The 21,516-nt window shown below is 35.2% G+C and overlaps 1 protein-coding gene across 6 annotated transcripts in view; it reads right to left on the bottom strand.

Annotated features, from left to right (window-relative positions):
• The window catches only part of LOC128993899 (disco-interacting protein 2-like), a 131,346-nt gene that overhangs the window by 15,493 nt on the left and 94,337 nt on the right, over positions 1-21,516 (bottom strand). For all 6 annotated transcript variants that reach the window (XM_054417986.1, XM_054417988.1, XM_054417983.1 and 3 more), the window contains 13 exons: positions 19,031-19,159; positions 10,447-10,618; positions 9,789-9,889; positions 8,484-8,594; positions 7,726-7,931; positions 6,371-6,494; positions 5,448-5,656; positions 4,359-4,586; positions 3,598-3,859; positions 2,591-2,825; positions 2,174-2,313; positions 1,247-1,464; positions 656-868 (listed from right to left, as the gene is read on the bottom strand). In XM_054417986.1, coding sequence (XP_054273961.1) covers positions 656-868; positions 1,247-1,464; positions 2,174-2,313; positions 2,591-2,825; positions 3,598-3,859; positions 4,359-4,586; positions 5,448-5,656; positions 6,371-6,494; positions 7,726-7,931; positions 8,484-8,594; positions 9,789-9,889; positions 10,447-10,618; positions 19,031-19,159 — 2,348 coding nt within the window. The remainder of the gene's footprint in view (positions 1-655; positions 869-1,246; positions 1,465-2,173; positions 2,314-2,590; positions 2,826-3,597; positions 3,860-4,358; positions 4,587-5,447; positions 5,657-6,370; positions 6,495-7,725; positions 7,932-8,483; positions 8,595-9,788; positions 9,890-10,446; positions 10,619-19,030; positions 19,160-21,516) is intronic.

The raw sequence follows: 21,516 nt of genomic DNA, 5'->3' as shown, positions 1-21,516 counted from the left end.
AAAAAAAAAAATTAAAAACGCCTGCAGAAAGTCAATGCAATACCCGCAATACAGGAGCGTGTTGTAGTTGCGTTTCTTTTGCGAAGGCGTTCTTATTTAATTAATTCTTTAAATGTAAATATTACTTTAATTATTTTAATAATATTACTTTAATAACGTTTGAGAAGTTTTGTTAAGTGTAAGCAGTGTGAGGAATGTTTTATTACTATAAAAAGTCAAAACAAGTAACTAGCCTATTTTATAAAAATTAATATTGCTTTTATTTTATGATTTATTTTATTTTAGGATAAGTTGAACTCTATCCTAACTGATATCACTATGTTTCCTAATCGTATGCATTTTTAATAAGTTAGGGGTGATTAGTAAAAAAATGTTATGCTGATGTTTTTTAATAAAAGATTGTAAATATTCTTGGCTATTATCATTACTTTTGTATTTAAACAGTCATCTAACAATGTTACAAAATCAGGTAACAATTTGAAATTGCATTTCCCGTTGTGTATGAGAAGGGAAATCCCGTCTCGATCTCGTCTCAAAATTTTATGAGAAATAAAAAATCTTGTCTCGTCACGTCTCGAACTAAAAATCCAATCTTGTCCATCCCTAAAAATTTTTAAAGAAGTATACAAAAGTAGCTGAAAAACACTAAACGAACCTCCTCCTCACTGCAGTCGGGTCTTTGCTCAGCAATTACACATATCCTCTCATCTCTCAACACTCGGATGCTGAACACTGCAATGCGACCGCGATAGATGAACTTCATCGGCTCAACTGCAAGAACTGTAGCAATGATGTCGTCTGCATTGTGTTTGCGACCAGTCACTGTCATCAGGCCATCCCGCGACCCACACACAAACACCAGACCACCCTGCAAACAGTACACAATTACCAACTGTATCATAAAACAACAGAAGATTGGGTTGGCTACTAATATTTTAGTGTAATATGGTGAAAAAAAATGTTAAACCTAAACTAAATCTAAATTTAGGTTCTGATAATGTTTTTATTTGATATATTTGACCAAAAAACCACAATATTTCAAACCTTTCAATAAACAATTTATCCATTGAAAGTTCGTATGCATCCGTCAAATTCAATAGTTGTAGTCTCATCTAAAATGTGAGCTTTTTAATCATATAACTTTTTTTAAAAAAGGTAGGCTAGCTGCTATTTATTCTAGAATTCAGAATCCTGGCACAAGCCTTCCTTACACAAACAGTATTTAGGTCAAGGAAGTGTAACGTACCGGTCCCAGGAAGCCCAGTAGGCCAGACCTAGTGTAGAGCGCGTCACTAAGAGGTTTTCCGTCTGCCAGCAGAGCTTGCACTTTGAACGTAGAGTTTGTGAGACCGGCCAGTCCCCAGTACTGACTGCCTGTAGCCTCACTGCTTACACATATCTCTCCCACCTCATCAGTCTTACACAGGTACGACGGTCCTTCCATCTTCACCACCACTATCACACCTACAGCAACACAGAGACGTACAGTGTGTAAAGAAGTGGGTTCAACCCTTACTAAAGGTGTCTCAAAACCAAATCTCAAATCCCAAAGCCACCAAAAGTTACAGATTTAGAACACAGAGTATATAAAAAGTGAATGTAAACTGAATATGGACGCTGATAATTGAGGTAGGTAATATTTTGTGTTGAGTAAGAAAAAAAGGTTTAATTCATCACCCGTCAAGGGTATTGTTCTGTGATTGCAGAGAGCAATTTGCTGACACGGTTAGTTTGATTACATTTGAATAAAAACAGAGCATACGCTCAAACTTAACTGCCAGAGTTACTTCTTTGACTATTAATGGAAGACATCTCATTCCCATGTTAAAATATTATAGCCAGTTCTGAAATAAATATTATCATAGTTGAAGGTTAATTGAGCCACCGACAGATTGCAATGATGTCGATTACTCATTTATGTCAAATGCACTATCCTATTACCCACTGAAATATAAACTAAAGCGACCCAATTGAATCCACAGTAGCAAACTCTGTGAGTGCTCTAACAAAACATTGGCTACACCTGGTCCATTAGGTAGGTAGGATACTCAAGTACCCATAGACAATGGTTATAGTTTTTAAAAGTTCACATGTAAGAGTAGAGTATTTTTCCTTGAGTGCTTAAAGCTTTGAGTAAAGTATTGTACGTCAAAAATAACAAAAAAATACTCACATCCAGGCATGACCTGTCCACAGTCCTGGAGCGTGAGTGATGTGAGAGAGTTCTCCTGATCCACACGGACCACTCCATAGCTGAGACCTGACATGGACAACACTCCTCTACCTGTGGCGTTCACTCCAGCTCTGCCAGGCCTGTAAACATACATGGGAAAAATACATAACAAGCCAACATATAATCAAGCACATTACCGGTGCTTTATCTTCATGCTTTGGGTTGTCTGCATAACTATGTCTGCATTTGTGTATTACAGTGTTTCTCAGAGAGCCTTTTATTGGTTTTCACAGGGGCTAATATTCATGTAAAAATGAAGAGATACATGAAGTACCTACATGCATTCACTAGCAAAACTTATGATAGAATACTTCTTATGAACAAAATCACAAATAAAATTTAAATCAACCGCCTTACCTTCTGACAGAGACTGTGAGACACTCGCTGGAGCTGGCGCAGGGACAGACAGCGTCCGGTCTGAGACCCTTTGCCTGGAAGACACTGAGGAACTGATCACACGAGGACAGAGACCAAGGGTTGGCTCCGTCACCGACCAGCAGCAGACGCAGCGAGCTGAGACTAATGTCCTTGTGATCCTTGGTGGCCAGCAGCCCCCAGTGTAGGTCTCTGGACTTGACTACGGCCACACTCGCTGTAACAGAATATAGTGCTTGTACCTTGAGTGTAATAATTGTAGAAAAGTCGCTGAATGTAAAATCGGTTACGCTTATCAAATTTTTGGGGGAAAGATAATAACCTGTTTCTTTATAGTCAAAGCAATAAAAGGCTGAAGAAGAGCCAGTGAATTTATAATTGCTTTAGAGGATTGACAGTTCTTTATGGCTAAAGCGTCAAAAGGAAGAAAATTCACTGAATGTAGAATTGGTTAAAAACAAAACAAGGAGAATCAGGGAAAAAGGAAAAATAAAAAACCATAAGATGAAGTATATGTTTAACATGTAAACATATTTGCATGGATTCTAGATATTTCATCACTTGCTGGAAGGATAGCACTGAAAATTTGGACCACAAATAGAGTAAAAGCGTTGCATTTGGCAATCTTTAGGGAACTTTAGCATTGATAACACAATCGTGTAAGTTGTGAATGTAAATGAGACGTAATTGAAATAAAATATGAATAAACGGCAAATGTGGGACGGTCTGGATGACTTCAGTAGCTTTGTCACTAAGACCAGCTGCTCCTTTAGACAGAGTCATTAATTAAAAGTCCAATAAAGGGCAGCCATATGCAATTTTAAAACATACAAAATGGCTGACATTTCCCAATATCAAACCAACAACCGTAACTCAGCTACCCACTACTTTAAATTAGATGTACAATTCAAATTTAAGTGGAAATTAAACTGAATTTTAAAGATTTCACAAAACTAGAGAATTGTACTGCAACAATACTACAGACTAACCTCTATACTTGGTGATCATCTGCATCCAGCTGGCCGGGTTGACCTTCATGAGAGCGTAAGGTATGAAGACCACATGCATGCCGTTGAGTATACTGGTCAGCACACTGTGCCATAGACCCGTTTCTCGTTTGAAGTCCAACACACACACCATGTTCTCTCCCTCGGTGTAGTTGCAGGATTGAGTCAACATGCGACAGTGAGACAACATGGCCGACCTAGTCACTGTCACTCCCATCACTGAGCCGTCTCTGTCCGTCGTGTACTGTGGAGGACCAAGAATACATCAATAACAGGATCAGCGTAAAGTTATAACAACAGTGTGTGATTTGAATCTCAATAAAATGTGCATTAGAATAGTTAGCTACAAGTTTACTTGATTATTAAATTATTCTTTTTTTTTATTATGATTCTTACTAAAAATGGATATGGACAAGAGGTCAGTAGTTTCATATAAAATAACCAATGTTTTAAAAGATGTATTTGCCTTGATACTTAAAAAAAGTTATATTTTGATTTTTGTGGTACGTTTGTCAAGGAAAGAAAGAAAACAAGGTCTACAGAGTCTATAATTTACAATCGTGAAACTAATTTGCCATGCTAATGCCGAACAGTCCAACCACAAATGTTACGAGGATTCCACAGCTGTTCCACGATACTTGCTTACTCTATACAAATTTTAAATAAAATAAGCAGGCTATATAGTTTGTTTATGATGTGCGATTATGAGAATATGTCCCTGGTTATTTCTAAGCTCTATTCACCTCTATGTAGGCTGGGGTGTCATCAGTCAGTCGAGGTGAAGCCTGCCAGTCCTTGGGTGTCTTTGGCAGATGTTCTGTGACAAACCAGTGCAGCTTGGGCCAGCCCTTGAATGCGACTACCTCGCCTGCCGCAGTCTTGGGCAGTCCCTTGAGACACGCCTCGGAGGTCAGTGCCACCTGGATTCCACAACTGCCCAGCAGGAACCCTATCTGTTGCGACCCTGCGTCCTGCATACATGAGGAACATATGTCAGTCAGTGGAACTATAAATTGGTGCTAGGATATTATTATGATTCATACTAGTAGGCCGATACAAACTTGATAGTTTAAGGAACCAATTCCAAAGCAAGTAGGTTTATGTATTTGTGTTTTTATGCAAAATTTCAACAGGAAATTTACTTGTGTCTAATAATAAAGGCAGAAAGCTAAGCACCATCAACAACGATTTTACTCTCAACTGAACGATATATAGCAACACACTGTTGAAATTGTTTGAATAGAAAATTTTTCAACACATTGGACCATTTGTGCTTTTGTGACAGATATGGATGGTTAATCTTATGTCTTAGGTTGACGGAACGATTCTTTTAATCAAGCATTTTATTATCATAACAGGTTAATTATGTAATTACTGAATTGTAGAGAAATTAAAAAGTTCCCCGGCCATTTTTAAAGATCTTTGCAAAATGAGTGGGTAAGTTGCCTTTCACCACTAACAATTGTTCTATTATTTTTCCAATATAGTCATCGTAAAAAATAAGGATTAATATGGATTAATTTTATATTTCAATACAAGAGGTAAATAATATGAATAAAAGAACTAAAATCAACCACCCATATCATTCACCCAACAATCAAAAGCCAAAATTTTCATTTATTTTTTAAATTCCAACAACTAAAATATTTTGCCACAAAAACTTTTCAGTAAAATTCTATAATTTTATTTCAGGGTTGATCTACACCTGACAGTAAGCTATGTTAACATATTCTGTCAGTAAAACAATGAATTCCTAATATTCTCTACTCAATATTCAAATCTGAAATACTTTCCACTTATAAAGCTTCTAAAAGAATGATCGCAAGACTTACCCGTCTGGTGAGAGGGACCTCTATGGGCACAGGTACGATGCCAGCCAACATGCAGCCGTAGAATGCACACATGAAGTTGATCGGGTCATTGTTGGGGTAGACTAGAGCAATGCGGTCGCCACACTTGAGACACGTCCCATCACCAGGCTTGCTGAAAGACTTGTTGAGCAATGTGTACGCGACCTTCTGCGACCGGCTCAACAGCTTGCCTACAACAACATTGCAAGTGTGAGTGGGCCAACCAAGGAGTGATGAAAAACAACAATAAAATATATTTTCCTATTGATGAGCATGTAGAAAAACACTGAAACAAGAAAATAAAAAAAAACACTAAATTGAATTTCATTTACTCTAAGACTGGATAAGGGACAGAAATAAATACCTTGTCGGTAGCAACCAAATCTATTAAGAGTCCTTGGAGGCCAGTGGCCATCTTGGATGATTTGAAACAGCTGCTGAAGAGTTAATGATCATCCAAAAATAGTTTTTCAAACACCAAAGTGATTATAATGTAATATCTAGTATACTGTGAAATTAGAAATGTTGTTTGTGTTTTGCAAGTATTTCCAAGGGAGTCCATGGAAGCCAAAGGCCATCTTGGATTTACTCGCCATAAGAAAGAGCAATGTTAATTTTGTTATTTTGTTATTTTCAAACAACCACTGAAGAGTTATTTACCACCTCAAAATATTTGTTCGAATGCCATAATGATTGTATTTTAAATATCTAGTATACTGTAAGATTAGAAATTTACTTTGTATTTTATAAATTAGAGTTAGAACGTCAGGCTCCAAGGACTCTTAATGATTAACTGAGTTATAGATACTCCAAAGGATTTGTACAAGCACAGTAATATTGTTCACAAGAAGAATAAAATCCAGAATAAAATCCATTAATAATAGTACAGAAGTAGCAATACTAACCGTAAGTAAGCGTAATACTGAGTTTTCCATTGGGGTCCAGCACTGTTGCCACGGGGGCTTTGTACGTTGCCGAGCCATACCTCTGGATAGCAGCCTCTAGGTTTCGTGGCAACCCTGAAGGTACCTGCAACAGGAAAAATTGTAATTCACATTAAAACTAATGATAAAAACAACAGTAAAACTTTAATACAACAACTAATGAACAGTGTTAATGAAACATATTTATATATATTTTTACAAGGCTCAAATTGGCCAATTATCAAGTAAAACTAATTATTTATCAAACAGTGGAGCAATGTATTTGCCCCAACACCAATACACTTTGGTGACTAATTAATTTGCTGATAGGACAAAGCTAATGAACGATTGATTTTACTGACAATACAAACTTGTTTGCATTGTTCACTTCCAAACAAGCCTAGTGAAGAAGTGTTTACTGAACTAGTAGTGGGTAAAATCTGAATGAGTTTTGTGAATTAATTTAGATAATAATCACCTTTAGTTCATACAGCGGATAGATCTTGATCATTTTATTTATCATTCTAAGAATTACAAACCCCAAACACACTACAGTATGTGAAAAAGACTAGGAAACATATTCTTCTACATAGCTACAGCCAGCAGAGATAAGTGTGATGGCGAAGAAGACTCATAGAGAAATAATGTTTAGAGGACATTCAAGGGAACAGGGAGCTGATAAGGTTGATAAGACAACAAAAGGCTGGAAATAAACACAAGAATGGTCAAGGTCCAGTCCTGGAGTTGTGAAACACCCCATGGGAAATAACTACATATCTCAGGACAATAGTGGGAGCACGATTATGTTATTCCCATGTTACAAAACGCATTGGGAACAAAACATTTTTATTTGCCTTTGTCTTAAAGAACATATAAATTCAAAATTAATCTAATTAATATGAATAAGTAAATAAAAAATAGAATATAATCATTTATAGTATTATTATTGAAACAATTGTAAAATTTGAGCCTTGATATGTTTTAGGATTACCTATTCCACAATAAAAGTAAATAAAGAGACAAATATAATATAAATATTAGTAAATATATCACTTTTAAACTTCAGCTTGAGCTTGGTAGTTTTGCAACCTGATGATGAGGAAGTTTTCAATAACTGTTGACACAAATGTATGTAGCATGTTATCTACAGGTCCACATGTCAAAGATTGTTTAGTGACGTATGTTTTAGCCATTGGTATATCACACAATTCTGTGTGGCTATGAAACGAAGTATAGCTTTATGGGTAAATTTTATGCCAGAAGAAGTATAAATAATATCCACGTTATAATTTTTAGTCTGTTCTGGAACTTAATATTTTTAACTAAAAGTCACTGACCACCAGCTGATCCCCGATGGCTGGAGTCATGGTTCCGCCCTCAGGTTTGGGAGCGTTGGGGTCCTTAGGGTTGGCAGCAATCTCCAGCTCGATGTCATCGTCCTCGTAGAACTCTGGCAGCGGCCGTCGCTTGGGCCTCTTGAGTGTGTTGAGCAACTGTTGTATCTTGGCGGACACTTTCCATCGACCCGTACTGGTCACTGTGCCTGCAACCCACCATGGACATTAGAACTATCTGCGGCATCGACTTGGGGCTTCAATCAGTACGGAACTTCAAAATGGCAAAAGATTCAATGCAAGAGTTTTCAAAGAGCAGTTCTAGAACTAGTGAAAAATGTTGAGGGAAGAGGTGCAGAATTTTGCAAAACCCAATGCATGATGTAAGTAGTGTTTAACCAGTGTGAAATGTTGAAGAAACAAAAGATTCCAAAGTTTGCACAAACCTATTGCACAAGGTATCATTGTTACATTTGTAAATTCAAAACATCATTTGAAAACAACATCAAATGTTAAGAGTTTATTTGACAAGAAATATATTTTAAAAAGTCTTAAATTTTTAAAAAATCAAACAAAATGTTGATCATTACTACAGTAAAAAGTTTCTCTTGTCTGTTACTGTACTGTAACTATAGTCCTATCTCTCTTTTTATTCCTATATTAAAATATTCTGTAATTTGATCAAAACAAATTATGTTCAACTTCAGTAAGATTTGATTTAAAATAACAGTTGACAGACTACAGTATAAGTCAGTACTGACCCATTCCGTCGTCCGAAGACTGGCGTGAAGAGTTATATCTGTTGACTCTGTCCGCTGGAGTAATGCGTCTTGACTGTGCGGTGTTGTGCGTTACGTCCGGTGGTTGTGAATCTGACAAGTAGAAATTAATTGTAGTACTTATTTATGCAAATAAACGGTAGTTTCTTTAAGATACCACAAATTAGACGATTTTAGCTAAACTCATTTGGATAAGTAAAGACTATTCTCTTTGTAACAGAATCTGAAAACACATAAATTAAGTAATATGTATCTGCAAGCACTCAATAAGGAAAACTTTAGTGTTTTCTTATTAAAAAACAGCTTCAATAAACTGGATCTCATTCTCCTAGCAACTTTTCTTCTGATCTCTAGCTTTCTTCCTTATTAAATTTAGTCCTGATAACATCACTCCCTTCATCTGTAAACTATATCTAGTTTGTTCCTTATATCATTGTAAAATACAAAACTCATCCAGACCTCATGCCTACGTTTGGTCAAAACCTCATTATAACAGGTTGAGGAACTTTGACTATCCGTAAATAAGTATTAATATGGATACCGTTAAACAAATACAAATACCAATCTCAACTGAAATTAATGCAAGTTTTGATGCTGAAAACATACAGCAGTGTGGGATGTTTCAAGAAAGCAATTAACAGCTGTCTGCCCCAAACTTGCAGTACTGCTAGTGTAATATGTTGAACATGAACACTGCCTGAGGGGGTTATTTAATAGCAAGCTAGTTATAACTTCTGCTGAACACTGATTCAACCAATTTAACCCACAAAGTATAACAAATACAGATCAGTTATATTACTTTCATCAACATGAGTAGGTACGTTGATTTTAGTGAAATGAAAACATCTTAGTAAGAACTAGATTTGCAATTACTATCAAACTATCCAACTTCAATGACATTTGGATCAAGTGATGAGTAAAAATATGTTTGATTAAGATGAAGAGGAGTTTTGGAATACAAACAATTAAGTATCAGTTTGTTACTTTACCATTAAACACTTATGGGTTATTAATATATTGAAAGTGCTTCCTACAAAAGCTGCTACCAAATTAAGGAATGGGTTGAGAAATTAGTACATCATGACAAATTCTCAATGATGAACAGCAGAAGGGAATGAAATCGTTAAATCCAACATTCAGCTACTGACAAAGGGATAATAGACATACTGTACTATCTTGAACTTGTTGAATTTTCAATTACGCATATAGAAAACTAGTTATCCTACGATAGCTTTTAGTTATTATTCAACTAAAGATACAACATATGTTGAGGCTGTATGTACTCACAAGGTCTGAGGTTGTGCATGACGTCTGCCAAGTCTGTGATCTCGTGTTTGTTGCGTTTGTGTTCCTCCCATACCGTCTGTCCACCACCACCGTTTGGTAACCTATCAACCAATAGCACTGTTGAGTAAAGAAAGTAGTTTCATTACATGCATGAAATAAGACATACACAATTTCTTTGGTGTATCCTAATAGTATATTAAATGCAAGGTAGACCTCCCTGGTTCAAATTAACATTCTTTATTTGAATGTTAATGATATTGAAATTCCAATCAATGATTCAATTTCAGGCATTGGTCAGCTTTAATTATATTTGCAATGACAAAGCACATTTATATTCCATTTCTTGTCCAGACAGGTCTTATGGGAGACAGGCGTGCTATGAAGTATTAACATTACTAGAAACATCATGCCTATTGTCATTGTTCCATTAACTGACTTTGTGATGCTTGTGAAGGCTCCTAGAAGCATTTGAACTTCAGTGTGACAATGGTAAAAAGTGTAGGAAAATAATAAAAAGAGAGGGGCCTTTTTGTAGATGTGAATGTCTTTAAGACAGTTAAGTGATGCTAAAACTGCCATTAGAAGTACATGGGTTATGATCTTTCCGTATTGATTGCTGAAAGTTATATGTGGTATAATATTTCAATGGTCCGTGTACCTTGTGTGCCTGTGTATCTGTCGCTGCTGAGGAGGTGTCTCTCGTGCTGACCCAGTGCTGCTGGTGTCAGACTGTGGAGGTAGAGGCTGCACCCCTCGGCTGCTCACTCTCTCTCTCTCGGGTGTACTGCCAGCATCCCCTCCCCCCACACTCTCGTCATCCGAGCTAGACGCTGTAACAACACGTCAGTGTTCAGTCAAACAAACGTCGGTGATCAGTCACAAGTAGATTATTAGTGACAAGTATCAAAGCAATATCGTAAAACAAATGTCAATGGTCAGTCGCTAGTCAATGCAGTAAATATCGGCAGAGACTAGGAGATCTTCTATTCCCTTGTCTGTCATATCGGTGATCATTCATAAGTACCTCGACAAGTCAGATAAACAACGTGTTTTGCCTTTTTTCTGTACTCCAATTTAAAATTATGAAAAACGATACGTTAAAAAAATTAAATGGACAAAAGTAAGTCTCCACAGATGTAGGTGCGATACACAACCCAAATGATCACAGTCAGGCTAGTTTATACAAGTGAAGGTTTAAGTGAGTATGAGAGGATAGCTTACTCCTCGAGAGCTCCTAGTAAATGACTTAGTGTAGGCATGTGGAAGCACTTTTTCTGTGAAAATGTAGCCCCCTTTAGGAAGGAGATGGATAGGTTGGTTTTTTCCCAGGGCCTAATCACTAACATTCAGGCCACCAATGACCATTCTCATTTAATGTTTACAAAAAAAATAGTGTTCCATTCTAAATTATAGTCATTTTCTTCAAGCAAATAAAAGTAGTGAATACAAGTGTACATTGTTAACCTGTTGTAACACTGTATTCGACCACTCAAGCAATTATTAAAAGATGAATTACTTATTTGAAACTTTATGCAGATTATATTTGAGCATAGTATTTAACGCTAAATCACATAACATTTTTTTGGCTTCATCCATATCCATCCATGTCACCAAAACCTGATGCTCAAACTGGTAAGAGATAAAAGAATATAGACACTATATTGAATCAGAGACAATCTTTCACTAGAGGCTGAGGTTATTCAAGCATAAACAAAAAGGTTTGCCTTACTAAACTTAAACATTAAATAGGATAGTGTTCAAACAAAATTCAATAATGAGAACTGTTAACTGTTTAAATTTTGACATTAATTGCCATCAAATGCTTTGAATTTCAAAAGAGTAATATACTATACAAACTTAACAAACCCGAGGTTAAAAAATAATAATTCTTAAAAAAAATGTTTCTTTGTGTGAATACTTTTCACCATACAAATCTAATAGTTCAATCGACAGTTGAGAGGAAGTTGATTCCAAACAACACTTTGGTTGATGAACTGGCTCGGGTCAGACTCTTGATAAAACCACAAACCAAGGTTAATGTATGAGTTAACAACACCACAGATAAACTACACCAACGTCACTCCACCACAGTGAATCACTGACAGGTTTTACAACTACGGCTCTCAGCCTAGTGGATAATGTGGCTGAATACTAACAAAGGTGTTAACACATTAGTACGATAAACTATTTTCTATCCATACAATATCATTTCAAATCAGTAGAACCTCGATAACAAGACGCTCATGGGGATTATTAAATAAGACTTGTTATCAAGGTCGACTTCTTATCGAGGTTTGCAATAACATGTGATTAGTCCAAAAATAAAATTCAAGGGGATTAGAAAATGACACTTGTTACCGAGGGTCTTGCTATCAAGGTGCCACTGTAAATGTTAAATGATAAAAACATTCATGTGGAACAAAAATTGGAAAACCTAGACCGAGAGACAAAGTAAAATAAAACTATATTAGTTCATCCATACTAAAACTCTGATAATACTGACTTGTTATTATTGATGGGTAATTTGACTAACACATATTTGTGCTTCCATCAATAACAGGTGATGTTTGCTGTGCAAATATGTACATTGAAACACCGGAGCTATCTCAATCTCATTATGGAAACAAACAATTAACATACATCCATGACATGTTAAATTTACATAAGTGAAACTACTCAGCATAAACAGCTGTGTTACCACAACAATGTGTCTGGAGATGAAGGCGCAGAATATAGACACTGAAGATACGATTAATATAGGAACATGGACCTTACCACTAAGCAAATTATGTCAGTGACACTAAAATAAACAAGTACAGAGCTGTTTTGGTTTAAGGGAAATGGCAAAAAAGAGATTTTGTTTGATATAACAATTAATAAAAAAAAAATAATAATAAATCTCACAAACACATTTAAGAATATTTTATAACATTTTCTAACAAATATTAACTTATATATTTATATTCAGAAACTTAAACTTAGATTTTGAGTCACTGATGTTGTATTGGTCAGTATCTGGTCTTTAGCAATTAAGATACTTTACAGTGATGTTGTCAGACAACTTACAACTAGATTAGACAAAGAGCAAATACTGTACACACTATGTCTAAGGATACTCATTAAAAGTACTAACAAAGACCGAACTAAATCATCAGTCAGTTTTTTTTTCTGGCAAGTTACATCTCAAGATACAGAATATGCAAATTAGAAAATGTAGGTACACTAAAAAAACGCTTAAAAAATTTTTAAAACTACATAAAAGTGTTAAACTTAAGAGACATTATTTCATACAACTTAGTTTGTTGCCCTATTAAAAAAATATGGGTCGCATATTTTCCATTAAGTTGATACATTGTTGAGCATGAAAATTTGTCTCTTGGGTGTCGTTTGTGCCATACATGAATAAAACCAGGTGTGCTTTACCCAGTTCATAAACGTTTATTGTTTGGTGTTTTATGAATGCATTAAGGAATATCTAATAACAACCATTGATAGTATGAGAAGAGAATATACCACTGACTTTTGTATATTAAGTTAAGACATAATGTCATATACTGTACCGGGTTTCCCAAAAAGAACTTCCTAGTTTTAATAAGGTTGTAAAGCCATTCTCTACTACTGAATAAGCGCAAAATGTGTTAAGTACTTTTTTAAAAAGTATTGACAATCCCACTTTACTGAATTATATATGTCAATGTATTTTTCAATCTACAAACTTATCTAGGAATACCATATAGCTCAAGGAATAAAATGATACAATTTTGTTTTAAATTAACTGGTGGCATACCCGTGGGTTGACAACTAATTAACAGCAAGAACAGACGGACTAGCTGACTGGGGAGGATTTGTATGAATAATGGCGAATGATATTTGAAAAAGAATGAAGAACCCCTCTGCTCAAAGTAAGCCTGTCAAAGCAACTTATTTAAAGTTGTCTGAACAAAGGAGAGATATGATTTTACATTTTAATATTATATCTTGGCACACTCTTTTATACTCAAAGGCTAGAATGTTAATAATAAAATATGTATTTTGCGAGAAAGATGAAAATTGGAATATTCTACAACAATATTATAACATATTTTAATTTTGTCTAAGGTAAGGTTAGATTAATTTGAAAAAGGTGTAAATTACACAACAAATGCGTTGACAAATTGGTCTTTCTTAGTTCTTATAAAAAAAATGCATTTGTACAAAATTAAATAATTTTTACTTAAAAAGTACATTGCCTTTAAATGTCCAATATATTTTAGTGTATCAAAATATCACCTGTGGTGACTTCTAAAACCAAATTTGTCTCCATATAAAAGCGAATGAATCATGAAAACGATATTGGAAATGATATTTCCATGCAAATTATATTGGAAAAGATCTTTCAAACCAGAATTTTATACCTTGAGGGAAGATCGCTTACTGCATCATAAAGAATATCATCAATGTAAAGTTCTAAGTCCAAAATAAAGTTTTATTTTATGGTATGTCAGTTAAAATTATTGGATCGATATATCAAGATTTATCTCAAAGGAATTTAAGATTATACTTCAAAACCATTACAGTTTATTATATTGTTTATTTTATACTTTAGGGAATTACAGTATACCCATCTCTTTAAAATCTTAAACTATAATTTACAGAACACAAAATATCAGGCAAAAATGTTAAAAATCAAGTTAAACTATCAATGTTTTGAAACTGGGTGCTAAAGAGGATTAGAGTTCATTAAATAACTACAAGCTCATCATGAACAGATATTTTTTGTCTAAGATTTGTTTTTCAACATAACCACACAGCCACCATGACAATCCCATCACTCATCCTCTGTCTCGGCTTGACAGTTCATCAACCGCTCAACATTCCTCACTTTTTCTGAGAGGAAACGTCACTTTAACTCCAACTGAACTGAATAAACAGCTGAAATAAGCCAGCTGCCACATGATCGATCTCGCTAGATGGATAGAAAAAGTACTTTATTTACCTAAAATATTGCAGATAACATGTAACAACAAAATATAATTTTAAATTATTATTGATTCTCATCACATAGCATATAAACCATTGTCGTTGAGACCGTTGGAAAGGTGACTGATCAAATCTGAGTATTTGCCAACCACATGCACTATTGTGTAATGTTTAAACTATTGGATACTTTTGGATCCATGCAGAATGTGTAATCGACACTTACTTTACTTTACTTTAAAAAAAGGGGTTGGTGGCCTCTTTTAACCTTGCATTTGCCCGTCCAAATAGACTAACTGCCTGTGCATGGAACGTATCCAGCAAAGCAAGGGGCGATCTGGTACAGTACGAAGGTGAACTATACTGATAAAATGTTTGTGGCAGTGACCGATCCGAACCCACGACATCGCTGCCTTGGGCCCGAAGTTCGTGACAATACCGACTGAGCCACCGACTCACCTCAATTCTTAAGCTCAATATTATAGCTACAAAAAACTAATTCTCAAAATTATAACATTCTTTTATTAGAACAGAAACAGCAGTGTTTTACAGTAGTGCTCGATTCAAATTGATATTCATAAAATAAATACAACATTTAAACTGACAATCACAGATATCTGAATCATATTCGTACTTCAATACAAAAAATGATTTCAGAGTAATATTTAATCAAATCCAGTGGAATAGAGTTTGTATTTGAAAAGTCAACAAAACGTTCTTTAATAAAGGGTATATTTTAGCAGAACAAACAGGTATTTCTTAATCCAATTTAATTAACATCCAACAACAGCTGTTGTTTTCCACTCGGATAACACCTTAATAAATCCTTCATAATTGATTTTTAATGCAATACAATCCATGTTAATATTGATAGTCAAACAGTTTCGGCATTAAATGAACCCGTGAAAGAGTATAAAACATTTTTTATAAAATAAGTTTTTGCTGACTCATTATAATTGAAAACTTGTATTAATTACTAAAACCATTGGCATTACTTTTGTACAACAAAAAACAGTTAGGTAACTTACTACATTTTAATCGGGGTTACACTACTTGTTCTTCACTGGACAAATTACAACATTTTAATTTCAAAATCCAATATTACAAACAGCAGTTATATTTTACTACTGTAGTTATTAAGTAAACTATTCTAAGACAAAATGTTTTCATAAAATAAGTTACAACTTGAAAAAATAGCTAACATTCTGCCAAACAGAGCTTTTGCTTTGGCTAGATCCTGCAAAAGCTATATTAATAATTAAAAACTGCAAAATAGTATTTTAGTGCAAACCACAAAGTGAAGCAGACTTTGTCATAAACAAGCTGAGCACAGTGTTCTCATCATGTAAGTCTGATGTCATCGTCTACTTGACTGGGATGAATCACTACTTGTAATATGCCATTTACTGCCATCTTTTAGGCCATTCAATGAGCTGATTAGTCTAACAAGATTTCAGAATAGTTTAACAATATATAAAAAATTAAATTGTTTTCCAAACAGAAGCAATGGAAACAATGTTTTGTAAACCAGCCCAATGTAGATTTTGACTAACAATCAACAGTTTGTATATTTTCAAGTTTTAAAACATATAATTGAAATAAAAGTTCAAACGTCAAACAAATGTTTGTGTTCTTATGCTACCTTAGGCAAAGCCCTCACTGACTGACTGACTCACTCATCACTAATTCTCCCACTTCCCACTTACCTAGGAGGCTGAAATTTGGTACACTGATTCTTTAGGCATTAAATAGGAAAACTGAGTGGTTTTTATTCTGATCGGACTCTCGGGCTCTGCCCCAGTGGCTCTGGAGTTTCCCATGTTAACCTAATGAGTACTCATATTATTTAAATGGAATTAATGAATCATAACAGCTGTTTCAATTAAACAAGTTGGTTCTGTTCTGTGATGTTCAATAGCATTAAAGTTACTAGGATTACCAACAGAGTGCAGCACTATTATTTTTTTAAATTTATGACAATAGCTAATTTGCAACCAAAAGGTGAGTGAGCGCAGCGAACGAACTTCAACCCGGAGGCGAGTTAGCGTAGCGAACGAGCTAACCTGAAGGCAAGTGAGCGCAGCGAACGAGCTAACCTGAAGGCAAGTGTAGCGAATGAGCTTCAACCAGGACGTGTGAGCGCAGCGAACGAGCTCCAACCTAAAGGTGAGTGAGCGTAGCGAACGAACTTCAACCAGGACGTGATTGAGCCATGCGAACGAGCTCACATATGAAGTTAAACGGGGCAAAGCCCGCGGGTACAGCTAGTATTGTAATAACTTTACATCCTAGGACCGTAGTTCTAGCAGAACTGCTTTACACATACTTCAGGCTAGTCCTAGAGGGTCCCGGCATTATCACATGGATAAAATCCATTGGTGACAAGTGAGATTTGAAACCGAGACCTTAGGCTCCTAAGTCTTGAGTTCTACCACTAGACCAGCTCCTTCCCATTTCTTATTTAATTTATGCAAGAGTAGATAGTAAAGAATTTAATATAAAAAAGCTTCAACTTTAGGATACAAATATTCAGCTTTTGCAAAAACATTTTCAACAGGATGTTTAGCAATTGAATTTAATAAAAACTTTCTGGCGTTCTTTATGTAAATCTACATGTATTAAGTACTATTAATACTTGAATAAAAATATTTTTGTCAACTTGCACATAGGGAATAATATAGGTCAAAATGGTTCCCATGAACCATTATATATATAGCGTAGCATGCACATTTTTGACTGGGGTACCGTTTTTACAGCAGAAAAATATCTATATCCAATGATAGTTTTGATTAAATCTTTGGCTGTGAACTGCAATTCAGTTTCACAATAGATTGCACTACATCGGGTTTGGGTTTATTTGAGGTCTTGTATCGTGAGGTTAAAACCACCAATCAAATAGGATCGTGCTTGCTTAATGCGTACAGTAGCGCTTCATCTGTGTTTACATAGTTGACATAGTTTTATGTCAGTGGCAACGTTATAATGCACAAACACTCGGTGTTTTTATAGAGCATAACTTTTTTAACTTTGGAGGTAAAAAAATACATGGAATCAAATAGAATTGAGGTAAAAAAGCAATATTTCCCCTCAGTATGATTAAATAAAACAGATAAAACTAAGTTAAAGCAAATAAATAGCAATTTAATAGAGTAATTTTCAAAAACTGAATGATAGTCCGAATAAAAGAATCCGAGCCAAAGTTGATGATTTTGTTACACAGAGTACAAAGAAGCAGACGACCCTATGAAGGTTGGTTAGAGACACACATCCACCTGACAAAAGAATACTGACAGCATTGTCACATGGGCTGCATGCAGCATGATGACATGATGACAACACCATGACTCACTCGATTACATGTGTTCAGCTGTCACTTTCACAAGGTAATATATGGCTTTGGGTTGCATCCACAGTAGGGACTGGTTATAAATCAAGCAAACTTGTGCATCAATGAATCAAAGTTGATAATGTATACTGGTGTACATTATTTTAAATTCATAATTTAAGTTTCTTGTAGTGTTGAAATAGTTTTGTAAACACAACTCAAGTGGATAACGGTTCCAAAAATGCAAAAGAATTATTGAAGGCATGAAACAAGTGATCTGATCCAACACATTTGCCTCCCTAGAACCTTGTTTTCTGATCTGGATAAACGTACTAATGGTTGAATGACTAGGTGCTAAAGATGAATTAATCACTGTAATCTGGAGGACTTGGCTAACTAAATGAAACTTTGGAAACATTATGGCTACCATATAATTGAGTGGAAGGGCTCAAAAATAAGGAAGATTAATTGCATAAAAAGGTTAAGTAAATATCAGTTAAGAGAAACATAAGGAAATAAAGTAACCCCTTAACTAAATGGAACGACTCTGTAGAAAATAGAGCATCTTAAAATAGAGTGGCTGTGCATTGTGAAATTGACTATACACCATCAAGCAAACTATATTAATTAATATTATCATTCATCAATTATCAATCATTGAGATGGGGATGCCCCCTCGGTTCGTATTTTTACTCAAAAATGAGTGAAGGATGACTGAAGAATGTAACCTCTCCGTGAACGAACAAATAATGTACAGTGCAACCATGAAGACCGAAGGTAGTTGGCAAAATGAGTTCTAGGGACCCCACCACCATCAGTTGTTCCTCATTAGCCACTCATTAGTACATCCTTACCAGATAACCGATGGATGATAGGACCATTTATAGTGTAATAGATTATCAACGATTGTCCCAAGGTAGTTTTACAGCTTGAACACAACTGAGCACTGTGCTAGACTTACCGGAGTCGTGGTGGTCCCGGTCCGGACTCTTGGCCATGACGGAGGTACGCTTGCTGGGCATGGGCAGGGAAGGCTTTGGTCTGTTCTGCATGGCTGCCAGGGCTTGTTGTACTGCCTCCTGCCGCACCTCTGTCAACAAAACATACACATCAGTACAAGTACAACCAACCACTATCTTGAGAACAAGGAATGTTTCAGCTAAACCTGCTCCAAGATATAGAAACAAGACCAGCACCACAAGAAAACTGTTTGGGGTTGCTAGAAGCCTTGCCTTTGAGGAGAAGTTGACGTTGTGGCCAGATTTAAAACAAAATTGAACTTGTATCTTTACCAATATGGGAGCACCCCTGACCATATGTATTTTATCTGGCGGTCAGGGGCACTCACATATTGCTAAGGGTATAGCTGAATTAAGGCACTAGCATGATGCCAAATAGTGATTTCTGTAGTTTGTGCTGACTTTTAACTAAGACAACTGTACTTTTTGCATATTTAATACCTCCATGATTAGGTAAGTATTGAAAACTAAGAAGAAATTAAGTTTTAACAGTGGCACATACACACACACACACATCGAGCAGTTTCTTTAACTGTTTTATTTGAATGCTAAATGGGTTTGGAGGTCCATAGATATATATATATTTCAATATAGAATGTCAATGCTAGATACAAAATCACAACAGAAATCAAAACACATTGTGTATTAAGCAAAGGGGTTTTCATTAGAATAGTGTCAAGATCATGAACATATCCCTAATGGGAATTTAATGAAAACAGTGAATATCAACATGTAGATAATTAGGGACAAACAGATAAAGATAAAAACCTAATAGACACACCACATAATTTGTATTGTATACATTATGTAAGACTGAATTCATAGTCATGTTTCTATGATGATACAAACTCATGAGTAAACTTGCCCAACTTGACCAACTAATTATGTTATAATTGAATAACTGAATCAGTAATTAGCGTTAATGATTAAGAGGAAATGCAATAACCAGCGTAATGAACTTTCATTCAGGCCAAATCAGTTAACTGCAGGAAATATTAAACAAAATAAATGTCAATTACCTTGTTGAGATAGCTAATGGTCATTTAATGTCTATATTTACCATTCACACCTTTTGATTACCACTCATTTCACAATTCTATTTTAATAAAGTACCAAAGTGAAAACATGAAAAATGTTAAAACTTGTAAGTTGACACATTATTCTGTGTATTTTACAACCTTCAGGGAATGGGTCACTTGAAACATTTACTTACTACTCTGGGATTTTCTCTATTTGCAAGATCAAGAGTAGGCCTATGTTATGCTTGCTATTAAATTCCTTAAACATGGATACAAGGTATCCTCATTCAATCATTGAGTACTTTGTACCAAAATATTAACTACTACGCATAGCCAATATAAACTTTTATATTTTTTATAATGTAGATTGCAGGTTGCAATTATATATTTCGGAACCTGTGCATTGGTGAATCAACAACGAGGTATTCATGATGGAATATTGATATTTCAATTTAATAGTCGTTTGTAATCAACTTGTATTGAATTGTAAAAGGTATGCAACCTTGATTGTTTTATATTTCAGAAGTTCTGGAGAGAAAAAATTCAGTTAAATAAATTATTTGTCACAAACTTAGAATTATTAGCTTGTATTTTTTGTTTACAAACTACTTGGACCTGTTATTTTTTATGTTTTTGTCATTAGGTTTAAAAATTGGTGTTTTATCATTCACAGCACACAGTTCTAACCGTGCTACACTGTATCTTTTGTGAAGTAGAAGTTATATAACTTTAATTCCAAATCCTTCAAAAAGGTCTTCCGTTTTTATTATTTATGAACCAATGGCGAGTAAAAATAGACTAATCTGCAATACCAAACACCCTAAAAATACATACCTTAACACCACAAACTTCTAACCCCACATTTTATTTCACCAGTATAAAAATACTAAGCACAGATAACACATGCACTATACACAGACACGCGGTATATTCACATTGTAGTTAGTGTAGTCAACACAATGACACAAACATTGGCAAGACATTGACACATGCAATGACACATGCAGTAGGCAGTGGCAGTGGCAGTGGCAGAGTTAGTGGCAGTGGCAGAGGTGTCAACAGGAAGGAGGTAGTCGCCACTTTGATTGGTCATTACAGATCATCAAGGTCGCGGCTTTGCCCTGATAAGCTAGACTCCGCCCATTAATCTCCCATCCATCACGTAATGGACCCATTCACAATCTTCGTCAATGAATGGTACACGAAACGCATGCACCGAGTAGACATTTCTGGACAGGTGAGGAGTTTTGACATTTCATCCTAAAGTAATATTAAGGATTTATGATAGAGTTATCATATACAATAATCTGTATAGGTAAAAAAAGAGTATTGATTATTCCATTCGATTGTCGATTGTCGTAAATAATCACTTATTAATGGACTTTTAAATATTATTTTTGCTTATTCAC

Source organism: Macrosteles quadrilineatus, unplaced genomic scaffold (genome assembly GCF_028750875.1).
Source record: "Macrosteles quadrilineatus isolate MER2022 unplaced genomic scaffold, UCM_ALF_1.0 Scaffold_5__1_contigs__length_97177068, whole genome shotgun sequence".
Taxonomy (NCBI): Eukaryota; Metazoa; Arthropoda; class Insecta; order Hemiptera; family Cicadellidae; genus Macrosteles; species Macrosteles quadrilineatus.
The sequence above is the reverse complement of the archived record's forward strand: the minus strand, read 5'-3'. Positions and strand labels throughout refer to the sequence as shown.